The 14,868-nt window shown below is 41.4% G+C and overlaps 2 protein-coding genes across 3 annotated transcripts in view; one reads left to right on the top strand and one right to left on the bottom strand.

Moving 5' to 3' along the window:
• Positions 1 to 231: 231 nt before the first annotated feature.
• On the bottom strand, positions 232 to 14,201 carry LOC113007291 (MOB-like protein phocein). Of its 2 annotated transcripts, XM_026143693.2 has the most exons (9): positions 13,876 to 14,201; positions 11,499 to 11,654; positions 7,882 to 7,944; positions 6,129 to 6,229; positions 5,631 to 5,673; positions 5,247 to 5,333; positions 5,071 to 5,150; positions 4,290 to 4,401; positions 239 to 2,035 (listed from the first exon to the last, which is right to left on the bottom strand). In XM_026143693.2, the coding sequence occupies exons 1-9, from the start codon at positions 13,993 to 13,995 to the stop codon at positions 1,901 to 1,903; spliced, it is 897 nt and encodes a 298-aa protein (XP_025999478.1). In that variant the 5' UTR covers positions 13,996 to 14,201; the 3' UTR covers positions 239 to 1,900. The 2 variants fall into 2 exon arrangements, with proteins under 2 accessions (XP_025999474.2, XP_025999478.1); XM_026143689.2 differs by lacking the exons at positions 11,499 to 11,654; positions 13,876 to 14,201 and adding an exon at positions 8,617 to 8,763 and having other exon boundaries at positions 232 to 2,035.
• Positions 14,202 to 14,427: 226 nt separating this feature from the next.
• hspd1 (heat shock 60 protein 1) overlaps positions 14,428 to 14,868 on the top strand; it is a 10,230-nt gene continuing 9,789 nt past the window's right edge. The window contains exon 1 of the mRNA XM_026143687.2: positions 14,428 to 14,567. The gene's annotated coding sequence lies outside the window, so the exon portion shown is untranslated. The remainder of the gene's footprint in view (positions 14,568 to 14,868) is intronic.

The following is a 14,868-nucleotide window of genomic DNA, read 5'->3' as shown; positions in this document are numbered from 1 at the left end:
AGGTCTCCTTAAAGATCAACTTTCAGGTTAATCTGAGGACTTTTATAAATAAGGTGCTGTTTTAGTTTGAATGGAAATGTATTAAATGGGTGTTCACTGTCAGTATTAATATTCTAGCTTTTCCCTTTTCCGAGAGTTGTACATTTCCCTTCCTTTATCGTGGCTGTTATTTTTTATTAAACAGTATTTCCCATGTCTGACTCACTGATTAACCACACGACCACACACGTCTGAATAATAGTCTTTTTGTTTTTATTAACAGACATGAAAATGTCAACAGTAACAAAAAATTTTTTTAGTCCAATAAAAAAAAAAAGTGGGTTGGATCAGGCTCCTCCCACAAAATAACTTAATGAGGGAGAGGGTAAAAGAAGGTTGTGCTCCGACATGTAAATGTGGCCAATGTTCTCTCCTTCCTGGATGACTTATTGAATGCTTAAAGCAGCCAAACGTTGCCCACTGCTGCAGGAGATGAGAACATCAGGCACACTGGACACAGTATTATGAAGTGGGGACATGTCACGATGCAGGATCAGAGTTAGCCAAACAGCCTTCCTATACACGTCAAAGGCCGAAGAGACTATCTGACTGCTAGTACACATACAGAGCTAAGAGATTACGGTTTTCTTTGTTCACTACCACACGAACCGCACACCTACATTGTGTTTTAATAGCATTATTAAGTCAGCAGGCTAATTTAGTGATCCATCTCATGGGACACCCCCAAATCAGACTGGTAGGCAATACAAGCAAAAAGAACAGAAGCAGTCAGGAGAAAAGTGCACAGAAAACATGAGTGAATTTAAACAGGGAGGAGTGGCAGAGGGTTTATATACACAGAAGGAGGGAGAGCTGTCAGTGTGGGCCTTTCTCAACAATACAGGTCACCATAGTTACAGAGGCTTTCTGCAAATCCAGCTGCCTGAGGAAGATTAGCCTGCGATGTCCAGAGCGAGAGGCAGCGTGGTGTCACGGCTCCATCGCTGCTGAGGATGGATGAATACCTGCAAGAACTGCTTCGTGTTCTATGCTCAGTACAAGGTGTTATAACGTAGACAGTCAAAGTGTGTGGGAACTAAAAAGGGCTCCAAACGTTAAAACGTTAGCCAACCATACAAAACACTGACTGCAAGCTTTAAAGCTGCTGCATATTTCCTTCAAATCTGAAGAATGCTCCTCTAATCAGGAACTGCTGGAGGGTAAAACCTTTCACACTGCAGTTCCCCCATCAGTATTTAAGCTTTCATGGTTAATGCTGTTAAAGTTGTCCTTATTTACACGGTATTTATGATTCCTTTATTTCTTATCTAAAATAAGATTATAGGTGCTCATGTGTGCTAAAAAACAAAAAATTTATCCCTTTATTCTAAATATAGTGAAGATAAATCTGAGATGGGCTATACTGGTGGGCGAGTGAAGTAAAGAGGCACAGAGGGTCATTAAATTCAAGTACAGCCACAATTGATCTAAATGAGTGTTTTCATCTGCTGGAAAACTAAATGCCTCCAGCGTGCTGGGAAGCAGCCACGGAGCCGTGAGCACACAAGCTGGATCCTGTGGACATGCGGGATTATGAACAGGGTTTCCCTACAGGAGAAGTGAGAGCAGGGCTGTACCCCCAACCTCTGAGTGGAAATAGAAAAAATAATTGTGTCCTGCAGGCATGACTGAACTCTGCTCCTGGTCATCTTTACCCTTACATCCTTTTAGAGATACAGGTGACTGGGGAGGAGGGACATGGACAGTGTTACTAGACGGGAGCCTCAATACACTGGTGTGTGTGTGCGTGTGTGTGTGTGTGTGTGTGTGTGTGTGTGTGTGTAATGAATGAGTCTCCTCTGTAATGTAGAAATATGTTTACATGTGTCTCCCTTATGGTGGCAGCAGCAGGAGCTGTCTCTTAGGCTTCGCTCTCCCCAGCTGAAGAGGTGTTCTGCACTTCCTCCTCCAGGATGGGAACGATCAGGTTGTCCTTGGACATCAGGTTGTACTTCATCACGAAGCGTGTGAACCGGTGACACAGGAACGTTTCATTCTGCACACAGACATATGTAGCAATGATCACAGTAGCCAGTGTGTTACCAGTTCAGTGTTCTATAAGAGGCTGGAAACAGACCACGAGACTCCACTGCTGGAAATGTTTTATTCTAAAGCTGAACGGTGAGAGGCATTTGTGTGTTTCTACTTTATGGATTCAGAACACACTCCTGTCCTATGATCACATTCCTCTTACTTTCTGAGAAATAAGCATATATGAACCTTAATCCTCATGATGGCAGAGAACAAAGCATGCTGCCATTTAGGGCTGGGCGGTATAAACTGTACACGGTAGAAGTTTGGTCCGTTTACAGCATCCTGCCATGCAATTGCATTTGTCCCTAACCATCAGGAACCCTCACGTTAACTTTTATTGAGTGGAAAAAAGTTAGCGTTCATCCTCCAGCTTCACTGTGCTAATGCTATGCTAACATAGCTTAGCTCTGACGCTACGATCACGTAGCACATCATTATATACCAGCTAGCCCAACTTCAGTAACCCTACAAATGTCACTGCTGTTTAGTTTTCTGTCTTCATTTATGTTGGAAGTGATAGCAGAGCTGTACATTTGAATTTTTTCAGAAATCTCTGTCAGAACATGCCATATCATGTTTAGGTGGAAGCTAGAGAGCTAACTTCCTGATAACTTTTAACTCTACTCTAACTAAATTTAATAAATCCTGTTTTCATGGACGTCTGGATGTTAAACTTAATTGTTGCACCTGGTAAAGCAGCAATGCTGATCATTTTATTAAAGATGAAAGAAACAGTTTTTAACTCTCAGTGATGCCGCAGTGTTCGTTTGACTTTGGGACCTGAAGTACACGTAGTTTTGGACCCAGATTACTCCGAGAGGCTCCTGACTACGGTAGCCGTAATGCTCCACCAATCCATCAAGCTGTGTGGCTTCATAGCTTACCAAAGTCAGACTAAAACATTTTTGACAGATTTCTGCACGCCATGTACCACATAAAATCGGTTTGCGGTGAGTAAGCACAACCAGAATTCATACATAAGGTGCACTGTCGATTTTTGAGGAAATTAAAGGATTTGTAACTGCGCCTTATAGTGTGTAAAATACTTTATACAGAAGACTATATCGCGATATGTTGTTACCACACATGCTTCAAAGTATACCATGATATGGATTTTAGGCCATATCGCCCAGCCCTACTGCCATTGCTGCTGAATTCACTTCAAACACTTCATAAATAAATAAAGAATAATCAAACAGCTTATCACAAGTGATTTCTTTCTCTTTTTTTAACGACACTTGAACCTAACATTAGCTAGCATAATGTTAGCTTATAACCAGCTGTTCAGCTGGCTACAGCAGGGTCTCATGTTTCATCTTCTGACAAAAACTGTAACAATATTGTAATAAATAGACATGTTTATGTACATTTTCTTATGTTGGAGCCGTGACTTGAGTTCAGGAGATAAGGTGGAAATAAGGGAGGACACAGCAGTGGTGGGTGAGGCAGATGAAGTAGGAGGAGAACTGTGATTAAAAAAAGACAAATGTGCAAATCTTAAATCTTCACTTACAGTTTCAGAGTTGTGATTTGGACATGTCGACAAATAATTGAAAAGAAAAACTCAAAATAACCCTCCTTGGATGGGATGCCCTGCTGATGGTAACTAGTTGACACATCATTCAAATTCCTCTTTCCTTAGACATTATGGACTTGTATAAATAGTCTTTTGTTAAGCTATTGTGAACAAACTGCTTATATCCCACGCAGCAGCTAGCTGGCTAACGTTAACGTGCTTGCTCACCAGTGTCACCATTAAAAGGCTAAAAGTTTGATTTGATGCACTGACGTGGAGTCTGTGTGTAGTTTGCTGCCACCGAGCACAGTGGAGGTAAAGCACTGTGATTGTTCGTAAGCATCATTTAGATTTCTGCAGAGAACTGATCCACAGTTTATTGTGTGAAGTCACTCAAAGATGGGGAATGCCTCACTTTTTCTATGTTTTGTTACAATCAATTTAGCAATTGAAATGGAAATGAAATGGGGAAAAATTAACTTGAACAGAGCACATTTACTTAAAACCAATGATGAACACACTAAAAATACAAGAGAGACTATAACAGTCTTTATGACCTCTTCAAGTTTGATTTCTGTAACAGCAAAAAGAAAAAACAAATCCATATACCAGGAAGGAACAAATAAAATCACATTTTAGAATTTCTAGCTTGACAGCAACAACCAGAGAGCGATGGGAAGCAAAGGTTGTAAACGCCTACCTCATACTTGTCAAATATCTGGCGATGATGGAAGTAAGCATGAGAGAATATCCTATAGATGCGACGACAAACAGAGCCCAGCTTGGCCACTGATGACTCCTTGATGCTCACCCTGTAGACACAAACCAGTGGTGATTTAGCTTGTGCACTGGGAGCATCACAGCATGGGTTTCCATAGCTGAGCAGCTGCTGGTGAAATGTATAGGTGCCCCATTACTTTCTCCATACAAATCCAACCTCATCTAAGGCATTGTAATAAATGTGCTTTAGCCTGTCTACAGTGTGCGCACATGAAAGCCACTTTACAACCCACTACCACCCCACCTCCAACACTTTATTCCGTCTCTCATGTAATCAAGTCATGTCTGTGGTGGCTGATGCCTGTCAAACAGCAATTTAAAGTAATACAGTTGTGCATAACTTTTAATAAAATACACACCTGTGGTATGAATTTGAAAAATCCTACATCCCCCCCTCGTTCTCAAGTTGTCACATTCACAAGGGTTTTTAGAGAACTTGACCTCTGACCTTTAGATCGAGGTCACATTTTTTAAATCATCTGAGATTTTTTAGTAGAAGCACCTATTGGAGTCAATTTGAAGCTTGAAGAGTACTTTTGGAGCTTGGATACTGAAATCGGATGCCTGCTGAAAATGATGCCTCAAGAGTATTAAGAGTGAACAGAAACAGTCTGGTTATTCAGCTTAGCAGCTAAACAATGACCTGAAATTGATTTGATACTATTCTATAAATTATAGCTGCTTAATGGAAAACGACTGACCTGCTGGGGAAGTATTTGTTGCTATTAAGAAGGCAGGCAGCTCCGTCCAGCGTGTGCCTGGTGTAATCGATGGCAGGGCACTGTGGAAGCAGCAGCATCACAAAACAAACACAAACCCATCAATGTGAGAGCAGCTGCTTGAAAAGCTTGAGTGACAGCTGGAAGCTTTGACTCACTTCTTTGGGTGTCTTGTGGGCAGCACATAAAAAGATCCACTGCTCCGTGGCTGTCATCTGGGTGCAGGTGTCTGGATGGCACTCACTCTGCAGGCAGAAACACCAAAATCACTGCAGCTAACAGTCTCTTACTAAACCAACTACTTGATATTCCTGAACCGTTCTGCACTAGAGAGAAATATTCCTGGTTTACAAAGAGTAGCAAGCCTACATGCTGCTGACTTATGTGTCAATGACCATTTTTGCAGACTGCACTATTTTTTTTAAACCTTAAATGAGACCTGATTCGGGATCTATAGAGGATTAAGGCGAATTTCTAGGGGCGAAAGAATGCTCAAACCCCAAAATAACCAAAGGAAGTTTGTGGTGATTTAGTGTACTCACCTGCAGTTTCACAGCTAGCCCGTTGAGCTCCAGGCAGAACTGCCTACAAAAGGATCCAATGAAAGCAGAGTTAAAACAAAATATCCTCTGATCACATGATTTTTTCTTCTGCAGCCAGGTTTTAGCCCAACTGTGAGCACAAGATTTAAGCAAGTAGCGATCGCCTATACTTCACTTTCTTTTTATCTGAAAGCTCCTCATATCTGAACAAAGAACTGGTTCAAAGAATCTCTAGAAACGGCACTGGTCTACATATTCAACTTAATTTAATAATTTCTTCAGAGATGTTACTAAAAACTGATTGCACACAGTAGAAATAAGCACAGGACTGAACACAGAACTAATGAAGCCTGCAAAACATTTCATGTTTTAGAAACAAAAAGTACAGTATATATTTGCTATACTGTGTAGGAGCTGCCAGAATATAAAAGGACATTTTATAAATGCTTGTCTGCAGCTCTGATCCTGTTTAGAAATATGTGCCCCAAGACTTCTTACCTGAGGTGCTCATACTTCCACACGCCCTCATCCTGACCCTCAGGAGGTTCCAGGATTTTGTCGATATTGGAGCAGTCTGATCGGATGTTCTGCTGAATATACTGACACAGAGAAAACACACACATTAGTACAGACTCTCACTTACAGTCCAGTCTGACTTTCATCACCTGACACATGATGAACACACAGTGAATGTGTTCATACATCACGAAAGGCCAATGACAATGCGAACAGTGCCGCACCAAACCAATAATGTGTTTGGAATAAAGTCAGAGCCGCACCAGGTAGGCTGACACACACAGCAGAGAGCAGCACATGTGTAAATGTTTGGGCTACTGTCAGCCACACCGGTACGTTAGGAGTGAGTCAGATGGAAAAAAAGAAAATAACAACAGAAATGTTGAGAAAAACTTGAGTGACAACATTATTAAAAACAAGATGTCACAACAAGCACAGCTCATAATCCAAAGCTCACAGTGCTAACCCTACTGCTTAAAAGAAGGCACAGAGGAATTTGGAGAGATTTTGGTTACTTAAAGTCAGAAAAAGCAGCAAACACTGCAAACTGTCTCAAAATCATGTTCCGACAAAGGCATGTAAAGACAACACATGATGCCTGCAAGCACAGTCAAAAATGTCAAATTTAACCGGCTGATTAAAGTCACTGACCCTCAGTTCAATGTTTTTCTGTGTCAGGACTTCATCCAGTTTCACCTAGAGAGCTCTTTGGTTAAAAGTTTGGTTTTAAATTCTACTATACATATAAACTCACTTCACTAGGTTGAGTGTGAAATCCCCCCACAGTTTTTTAAACCTTTAACAACATTTACACTGACCGAATATAGAGCTCAGGATTGTGACATCACTAATGTAATGCATAATGGGATTGTTTTTCAAGCAAGTTCGAGTTGATAATGGAATATATAAACGTTTTAAAACATTTAAAACGTTTTAAAATGACAAAACAGCACATGTGACTAGAATGGAAACCCTTTTCCAGACAGGAAGCAGCAACAAGGAGCTTGGCTTGGGTAGCAGTTGGAAGAAGGAAACGTATCACCTTCAACAACATTTTGAAAAATATGTTAGTGTGATCACAGGAATTTCATACCACAAAGTTATAATTACACTATATTTAACTGTTGTGGTTACATGCTGTAGGGCTGTTGCTATGCTACACACCCTAGGTGTGTCAGTTATCTGGGTTGTAGCTACCTGGCAGCATAGCTGGAATCAAAGAAAGTCTTCATGCTTTGATTTTGAAAAACAGATTCTGCGATAGTGTGATCGTGGCCGGGCTACGAAAGTGAACACACAGAAGTCAAGGTGGTATCAATGACTGGTATCAGTGGAGAACAAAAAAAAGCTCCTGCAGCTGGTGCTACACCACAGCACAAAATGTTGCAATGACACGACCTGCCATAATAAAAGCCAAAACTGCTATGCATCTGAATGACTCATTCTTCAGACTCACAGTACAGTTTAGTTAAAGTACGTAGTAAACATAAGGTTATTATTACAGTGCAACATTAAATTCATTAGCCCGTTTTCCTCCCTAATGCCTGCTAGGATCTAACTTTGTTTTGTTTATGTGAACAACATGGTGCCTATCAACATGCTTTGCGATTTCCGAGCTCTATGTAGTCAAATTCTTGTCTAATTTGAGCAACTTTAAGCTCAAGCGATAAGACAGCAGCACCAGACAGTCTAAAATTGAGTGGGGAACACACACACACACGAAATGTCAACCCACCTGTTGGACAGCCAGGGTGCTGTCCATCTCCTCAAATGATTCATCTGGCCAGTTGTAGAAATCCTGCACAATGAAGGAGGACAGTATTAGTGTGCACTCAGTGTTTGGAATGTATCGCCAGTTATCCAAAAGCTAGTCTATATAATGTGACTGTCATCTGACGTAAAATGAAAAGAAATTGCCAATCCTGGCAGTTTATAAATCATATATGACACACACGGAGAGGGGGGTAACGGGATGACAAACTGTCGGTGACAGGTGAAGTTTTTCGGAGGGTAAAACGTTAGTACCTAAGTTAACAGCCATAGTTTTCCTACATTACTCTGAGCTCCGAAGGCAGATAGCTAGCTACATAGTTATGTATCGTCTATTGGGATATGACTATTTCCTGCAAAGCTCCGGCGAAATTAACAATTTTTCTCGGACGCGTGGATCGAGGTATGTGTAAAAATGTATCATCAAACTGGCGAAGGAATTATTCAAGCCGAACACTTATTCAGAACAGGGAAAGCAGGACCAAGAGTCGCTAACATTACTCCAGGAACTAGACGGAGCAACCGCTAATCTTAGCTAGCTGGCTATTTCCAGGTCAGGCCCTTCCTATACGCTGTCTGCGACAAAGTTGTCGCGAAAATGAGGACGATAATGCTGTACAGCATCACAGACGCAGCTTCTCCCAGCCGCGGAGAGGGTTCTTGTACTCATGCTGGAGTGGTTCTACAGACCACAACTCACCTTCGCCTTGGTTCCAGGCCGATTCCTCCTGAGAACTGCAGTACCCTCCGCCATGACCATCTCGACAGAATACCCGGATGTTCGTCAGCCGCGGTGTTGTAGCTGCTGAGCGGATACGGTAACACAAAGAGGCTCAAACTTCATTCTTATGTAAGGAGACCCGTATCAGTGATAGGGCACTCTTCTTTAGCCAATATGCAGGGGGTTCGCATACCTGCAAAGTGCCAATGAGAAAGACACAGACCAACCTGACAAACACCAAAAACAGTGTTTAATGTTTTTACAGCTACGCATGAAATCTGGGTGCACTGCCTCAAAGTCTGAATTATAAGGAAACCCAGCTTACTCACTTTGTCTACAAAGAGAGGCGCTGTGATTTAGTTAGGAATCTGTAGTTTTTCGTTTTACTGTATGTTTTTCTGTGTCATGGGTCCCTTAGTTACAGGCTCAAGTGGGATTTGGCTGGTTGGGAAACCTTAAAATCGAATTTAGTAACGCTGAGAAAAGAATTCCTTAGAAATAAATAATTTGTTTTGATCAGCTGATCTGTGCTGCTCCTTCCACATGCACTGCTCGTTGTGGGTTTAGTCATATGCATTTAAGATATAAGCAGGTATTTCAGGGTGCATGTGGCTGATTTCCCAACCCAAACACACTTGAAAGTTAGAATAAAAGTGAGAATTTAGTGGGTGAATCTAATAGATAACCTTAAATATAGATTGATATCTGCTACCCTTGCTATAACCTAGTATTAACCATGAACAACTGGTCTGCTCTGTACCGGTCTAATATATACTTTACTACAAACTAACCAGTTTTGCCTGAAGTTCAAATGAGTCAAAAATGAATATACTTCTGGTTTGCATTATTTTCCACAAAACCACATTCATCAGTACATTATATATAAGTTCGATATTTGATTTAAAAACATTAATTAGAACAGTATGGTTCCACTTTAGCAGATGTAACTTATTGTGCAGTCCTTACTTTTGAACATAATTTCTCATTTCCCTTTCAGCTACGCAAATCTTTCTCCATCTCTCAGCGTCGCACATTGTTTCGTTTTTGTTTCTTCTCTGCTTTGAAAATACAGAAACTTTACATCATTCCTGGTTCCAGCCCACGTTAACCCTATGGTTACAAATGTTATACTACTAAATGCTGGGGTTTTACTGTGATTTCAAAGGTTTAAAGCAATCACTTGAAGTGCAGCAACACCATCTGAAACTACAACACCCTCTGCCAACCTAAAACTACAGCAAAACCAAAACAGCTAAAAGTTATAGCAGCACCTTTTGTGTTTAGCTTTTTCTGTGCTTGCATTTTTTTCTTTATGTGAACAAAAGCCTATTAAACTTTCCTTCTGCCAAGATTACACAAGTATCACACAGTTTCAGGTGGAGGTGTGTCAAAGGAAAAGCCCAACAATGAGTCTTCACTTTTATTATTGTAACAAAACATGATTAGAATTATTTACAGGAACAAAGAAGAAAAAAAAAAAAAAGACAGACATGAATGAACTTAATTTCTTCTCTCCGGGGATGTCAGGGACTTTACATGAGGACTGGCGACTCATTCAACATATTTACCGAGGATATCTGCATCACGGAACAGGAAATAGTCCTATGGGAGAAAAGACAAGAAAAAATGTAACTAATTTCAGCACAAAAGTGTGGACGGAGTCTGAGGAAACTGCACCGCACCTTGTCATCCAAAATGACTTTAGTCCCACCGTACTCTGGTAGAAGAACCTTCTCCCCAACCTTAACGCTCACTGGATGGATTTCTCCCTTCTGAAAGAAGGAGAAAAACATGTTAGGCATGAAGTAACACCACAGTTGTTACTGAGTCTTTTATATTTAAAAATCAATAAAAATCTGTATTTTTGTTTCACCCTATAATTTACAAGAAAATACAGTCATGCAGTGGATGGTCACATGACACGTAGCTTCCCTGATCCTAACAGCTTTTTAAAGGGCAGATGGCTGAGGATCTGTGCTTCAGCAGGAGTCCTGTTCACTACTGTGTATTTAGAGATACATTTTTACTGCAGTTTTCAAATGCATCATTGAGAGAAAAATCCTAGGTTAGGTTAGATCAAGTCTGAAGGTCAACCAGACACTGACTATGTTAGCAGTGCTAACCCAATTCTGTAACCAGGGTTCAGGAAATAGTAAAGTCCAGATTTTATTCTCTTAATGCATCATATTTAAAGGTGCAGCACCTTCAGAAAACTAAAACCAGAAATTGTAAAAACTATAACAGACTTTATTTTGAACAGTTTTGCTTTTGCAGGAGCAACTGTGTATACAGAAATAAGAGTCGTGCACATAAAAAGAATTATGCTGCATCAGCCTAACCCTTTAAAGCAGGGGTGGGTTACTCCAGGGCTCAAGGATTGGGGTCCTGCAGGTTTTAGATGCGTCCTTGATCCAACGCAGCTGATTCAAATGGCTAAATGACCTCAACAATTCTCGTACTTCTCCAGAGGCCTGGTAATGAACTAATCATTTGACTCAGGTATGTTGACCCAGGGTGAGATCTAAAACCTGCAGGACACCAGCCCTCGAGGCCTGGAGTTGTCCACCCCTGCTTTAAACCCAATCAGGGACACTGAAGGATAAGCAATAACTATAATATTGGAATCTTTTCAAAGTAAAACCCATCTCAAGCATGATATACTGATTCATAACTGTCTTGTTTTGGAGGGGAATAAAGTTTCTGTTTAAGAGTTCTTAATTTAATTATTGTTTTTATTAATGGTATTGTGAATTGTGAGATTTTCATGTAATTTAATACCAACTGCTAAAACAAGCTTTAGTTTATAAAATAAAACAAAAACCATACACTCTTCTTGTAGCAGCTATGCCATGTATGCTTACCTGGGTGACAGAGCCAGGTCCGACTGCCACCACTGTAGCCTGCAGCACTTTGCCTTGAGACTTCTCTGGCAGCATGATGCCCCCCTTTGTTACCGTCTCTGCTGTGAAGCGCTCCACAAGCACCCGGTCAAACAGAGGAAGGAATTTTCTGAAAGCCTGGAGACCACACAAAGACAGGACATATTAGCACGACTATCACACTATGTTTAGGTGAACTGGGCAGCTAATGATTCATCATTAGAAAAAAAAGTTGGAGGAAAAGAAAAATCCTACAAATTTGACTCCAAACTTTTAAGTTGGCTCTCTTGTGTAACACGCCCCACTCCCCTGACTTATGTGTTATCTGTACACACACAGATTTGCTGCAAAGGTTTTAAAATGTGAACATTAACTAGATTCAGTGCTTCACATGCTTACAGTTAAGTCAAGCTGTAAGTTAATACAGAAACGTGCTGGTTATAATGCATGAGTGAATAATAAACTGCTGGGTTTGAGTTAAAGAAAGCGGGTGGAGGTCAGCGACAGAGGCAGCCTTTGTCAATCAGTTTCCGCTAAACTGAAAATTAACTTTTCCTCACTTATCTACTTGAGTCTGAAATCACGAGGGAGGACAGCAGCTGTGCAGCCTTTCAAAGAGACACTGATCAACTTTTTTCTGTCACGACTTTAAGGACAACATTTGTTTAAAAGCAACTGCATGAGTGACCTTCAGTAAAGGCGATCGTGGCTCAAGAGTTGGGAGTTCACCTTGTAATCGGAAGGTTGCCGGTTCGAGCCCCGGCTTGGACAGTCTCGGTCGTTGTGTCCTTGGGCAAGACACTTCACCCGTTGCCTACTGGTGGTGGTCAGAGGGCCCGGTGGCGCCAGTGTCCGGCAGCCTCGCCTCTGTCAGTGCGCCCCAGGGTGGCTGTGGCTACAATGTAGCGGCCATCACCAGTGTGTGAATGTGTGCATGAATGGGTGGATGACTGGATATGTAATGCGCTTTGGGGTCCTTAGGGACTAGTAAAGCGCTATATAAATACAGGCCATTTACCATTTGTGACTGTGATGGAGGAGGGTGATGGAGTGGGACTGGTCCCAGTTTGATAAGTAGGGAAAGGAGGCGGAGCTTCCACACTATGTCTGAGGGGTCCAGGCCAAGGACTCTTCACCTCTCCACTGATAAAACAAACTAACCAACATCAATCAGCCCTGAGCCTGGATCAAACATCCTCCTGCTCACTGGTACCAGATAAAATCCAAGGCCAGACGAAGCAGTTTTCACAAAGTTCTTAACAAGTTGCATAAGCTCATTATGATTAGCCCCACATTTCTGTCAGATGCACCAACTTTTCTCCTTATACTTTAGCCACTGATAGTGTTTTGATTGGCTTATGACCTGACGAGAAAACCAGATGTATACTAGACATCTACATTTAAATTGAGTATCAAGCTAGTTGAGGATCTAGTTTTGGCAGACATGGTTTCTACTTAAACAAGGGTTCAAAAGAACTACCCACCTAAGTGTCTCATAACATTTCAAGATGGCTGACCAGTGGCAAGACTCAATTCTAGTAGTAACCTGTTCTATACAATGAGTACTTTTGATTTCGTACATTTTTAAATATTAGCATTACCTTTACTTGTGACAATGTTTCTACACAGGGGTGATGCAACTTTTCCAAAGCAAATGTGTACAGACAAGTATAACTCCCTCTACACTGATAAGCCTTTAAAGAGATTTACTGCAGTAAAAAGCACTCAATTTTCCTCAAATGCGGTGGATAAAGTACTTGAGTACCTCATTTGTCCTGAATGCAATCTGAGTGGATGCTGCTGTAAAAACTACTTTCAAGCAAACGAAACTTCCGCTGCTCCTGACTCAGAGGCCATGATGTCAGTAGTAGTTCAGCAGGAACAATGGGACTGCATGTCGCTCCTCACTAAATCTCATGCCTGGAGGTTTGTGACCTTGAGCTTGACGGTAAACGCAAACTTGCTGCACCTTATGTGTGTGTATGTGTGTGTGTGTGTGTGTGTGAATGAATGAATGAATGAATAAATGGCTACACTAAGTGCAATTACTTACCTTTTTACTTCAGCTAACAGTGCGCTCATAGCTGTACTTGTATACAGGTCTTATGATCCCTCATCTAGTTTTAGGCTTTGTGGCTTGCCATTAAGACAAACGTGCATTTGTTTAAGCTCATTCTTAGCTCCCTTGCAGCGTGACCTTGTCACTGATGTTCACTTTAGCTAACATGCGGCTAAGAATAACTAAAAGCTGGTCAGTTTATTTAAACCGTCTACTGACTGCGTCACCTATATCAAAGAACTCGGCGGTGATTGACGCTCGTTTTTTGTTCGCCTTTTTTAAATTAACCAGGCACCTTACCATTTCTGGACGTGTGTGAGGTCTGAGAGCCGGCGTGAATCTGCACCCCGAATCCTTGGTGAGCGTGAATATGGTACGCTGAAGGATAGCTCCACGTGAAGAAATATCCAGAATGCGCATGCGCACTAACCTGCCCTGAACTCGTCAGGCGCAAGGGAAAGTTCTAGTACACCCAAGGCCAACATCAAAATATTTTTTAAAAGCTCACACATTATTTAATAAAAGCAAAACATGTACGGGACATTTTCTAAAACTGCTTTAGTGACTTTTCGGTCTTTGAAACACTCCGAGCTGAGGCAATGTTGCACAATGTCAACTTTGACCCTTTTTTTTTCCGCCAATGGCACGCCAGAAAATTCTGGAACCGTTTGCCCAGGAACGAGCATTAATTTATAATTCTACATATTTCTATCCTAATTAGCCTATTTTACACACTGTTTTGACTTTATTTTATCGAGAACTATAATTCAAGTAATCGTGTGCCCGCACGTCATTATGAATTTTAAAAGAAGAGCACTTTTATTAGGTAGTTATGGTTTATACACAGTCTGGGCGGGCCGGTACATAACCCGGATGTGCTAGGCCATGTGCAGTTCTGTCTCCGTTACTCCACACGACTGTTCTCTCCTCCAGTCGTTATATCATTCCGTCTTGCAGACCGGCTAGCAGCAAGCCTTTACCTCAACTCACAGGTAAGTGTGGACACTGCTGCAAGTGTCTGAAGCTACTCAGTTTACGTTACAGCCCGAATACTCGCGAATAGCGCTAGCTTTTATGTAGAGTACATTCTGCGCATGCTGCTCAGGAGGCTCGAGTTTGATAGCTCCGCGCTAACATATTTCTTCCCCTTCTAACTGCAAGGACACACGAGTGTGACTACAGACTTTAACCGACAGGCTAGCTGTCTCTGTGCTCTCCTCGTAAGTGTATTGTCTCGACTGTTAAATGTGCTTTGCTCGTGTGGAGTAAGAGGAAGATAGCGAGTGATTAAAA

Source organism: Astatotilapia calliptera, chromosome 16 (genome assembly GCF_964374335.1).
Source record: "Astatotilapia calliptera chromosome 16, fAstCal68.1, whole genome shotgun sequence".
In the NCBI taxonomy this organism is placed as follows: Eukaryota; Metazoa; Chordata; class Actinopteri; order Cichliformes; family Cichlidae; genus Astatotilapia; species Astatotilapia calliptera.
This window is presented reverse-complemented; position numbering and strand designations above follow the sequence as displayed.

Excerpts from the sequence above, each read along its gene's own strand:
- LOC113007291 (XM_026143693.2), bottom strand. The coding sequence starts at position 13,995 with ATGCGCATTCTGGATATTTCTTCACGTGGAGCTATCCTTCAGCGTACC. Across the intron at positions 5,674-6,128 it reads TGGAAGTATGAGCACCTCAG|GCAGTTCTGCCTGGAGCTCA; the intron begins GTAAGAAGTCTT and ends ATCCTTTTGTAG. Across the intron at positions 5,151-5,246 it reads CCCACAAGACACCCAAAGAA|TGCCCTGCCATCGATTACAC; the intron begins GTGAGTCAAAGC and ends CTGCTTCCACAG.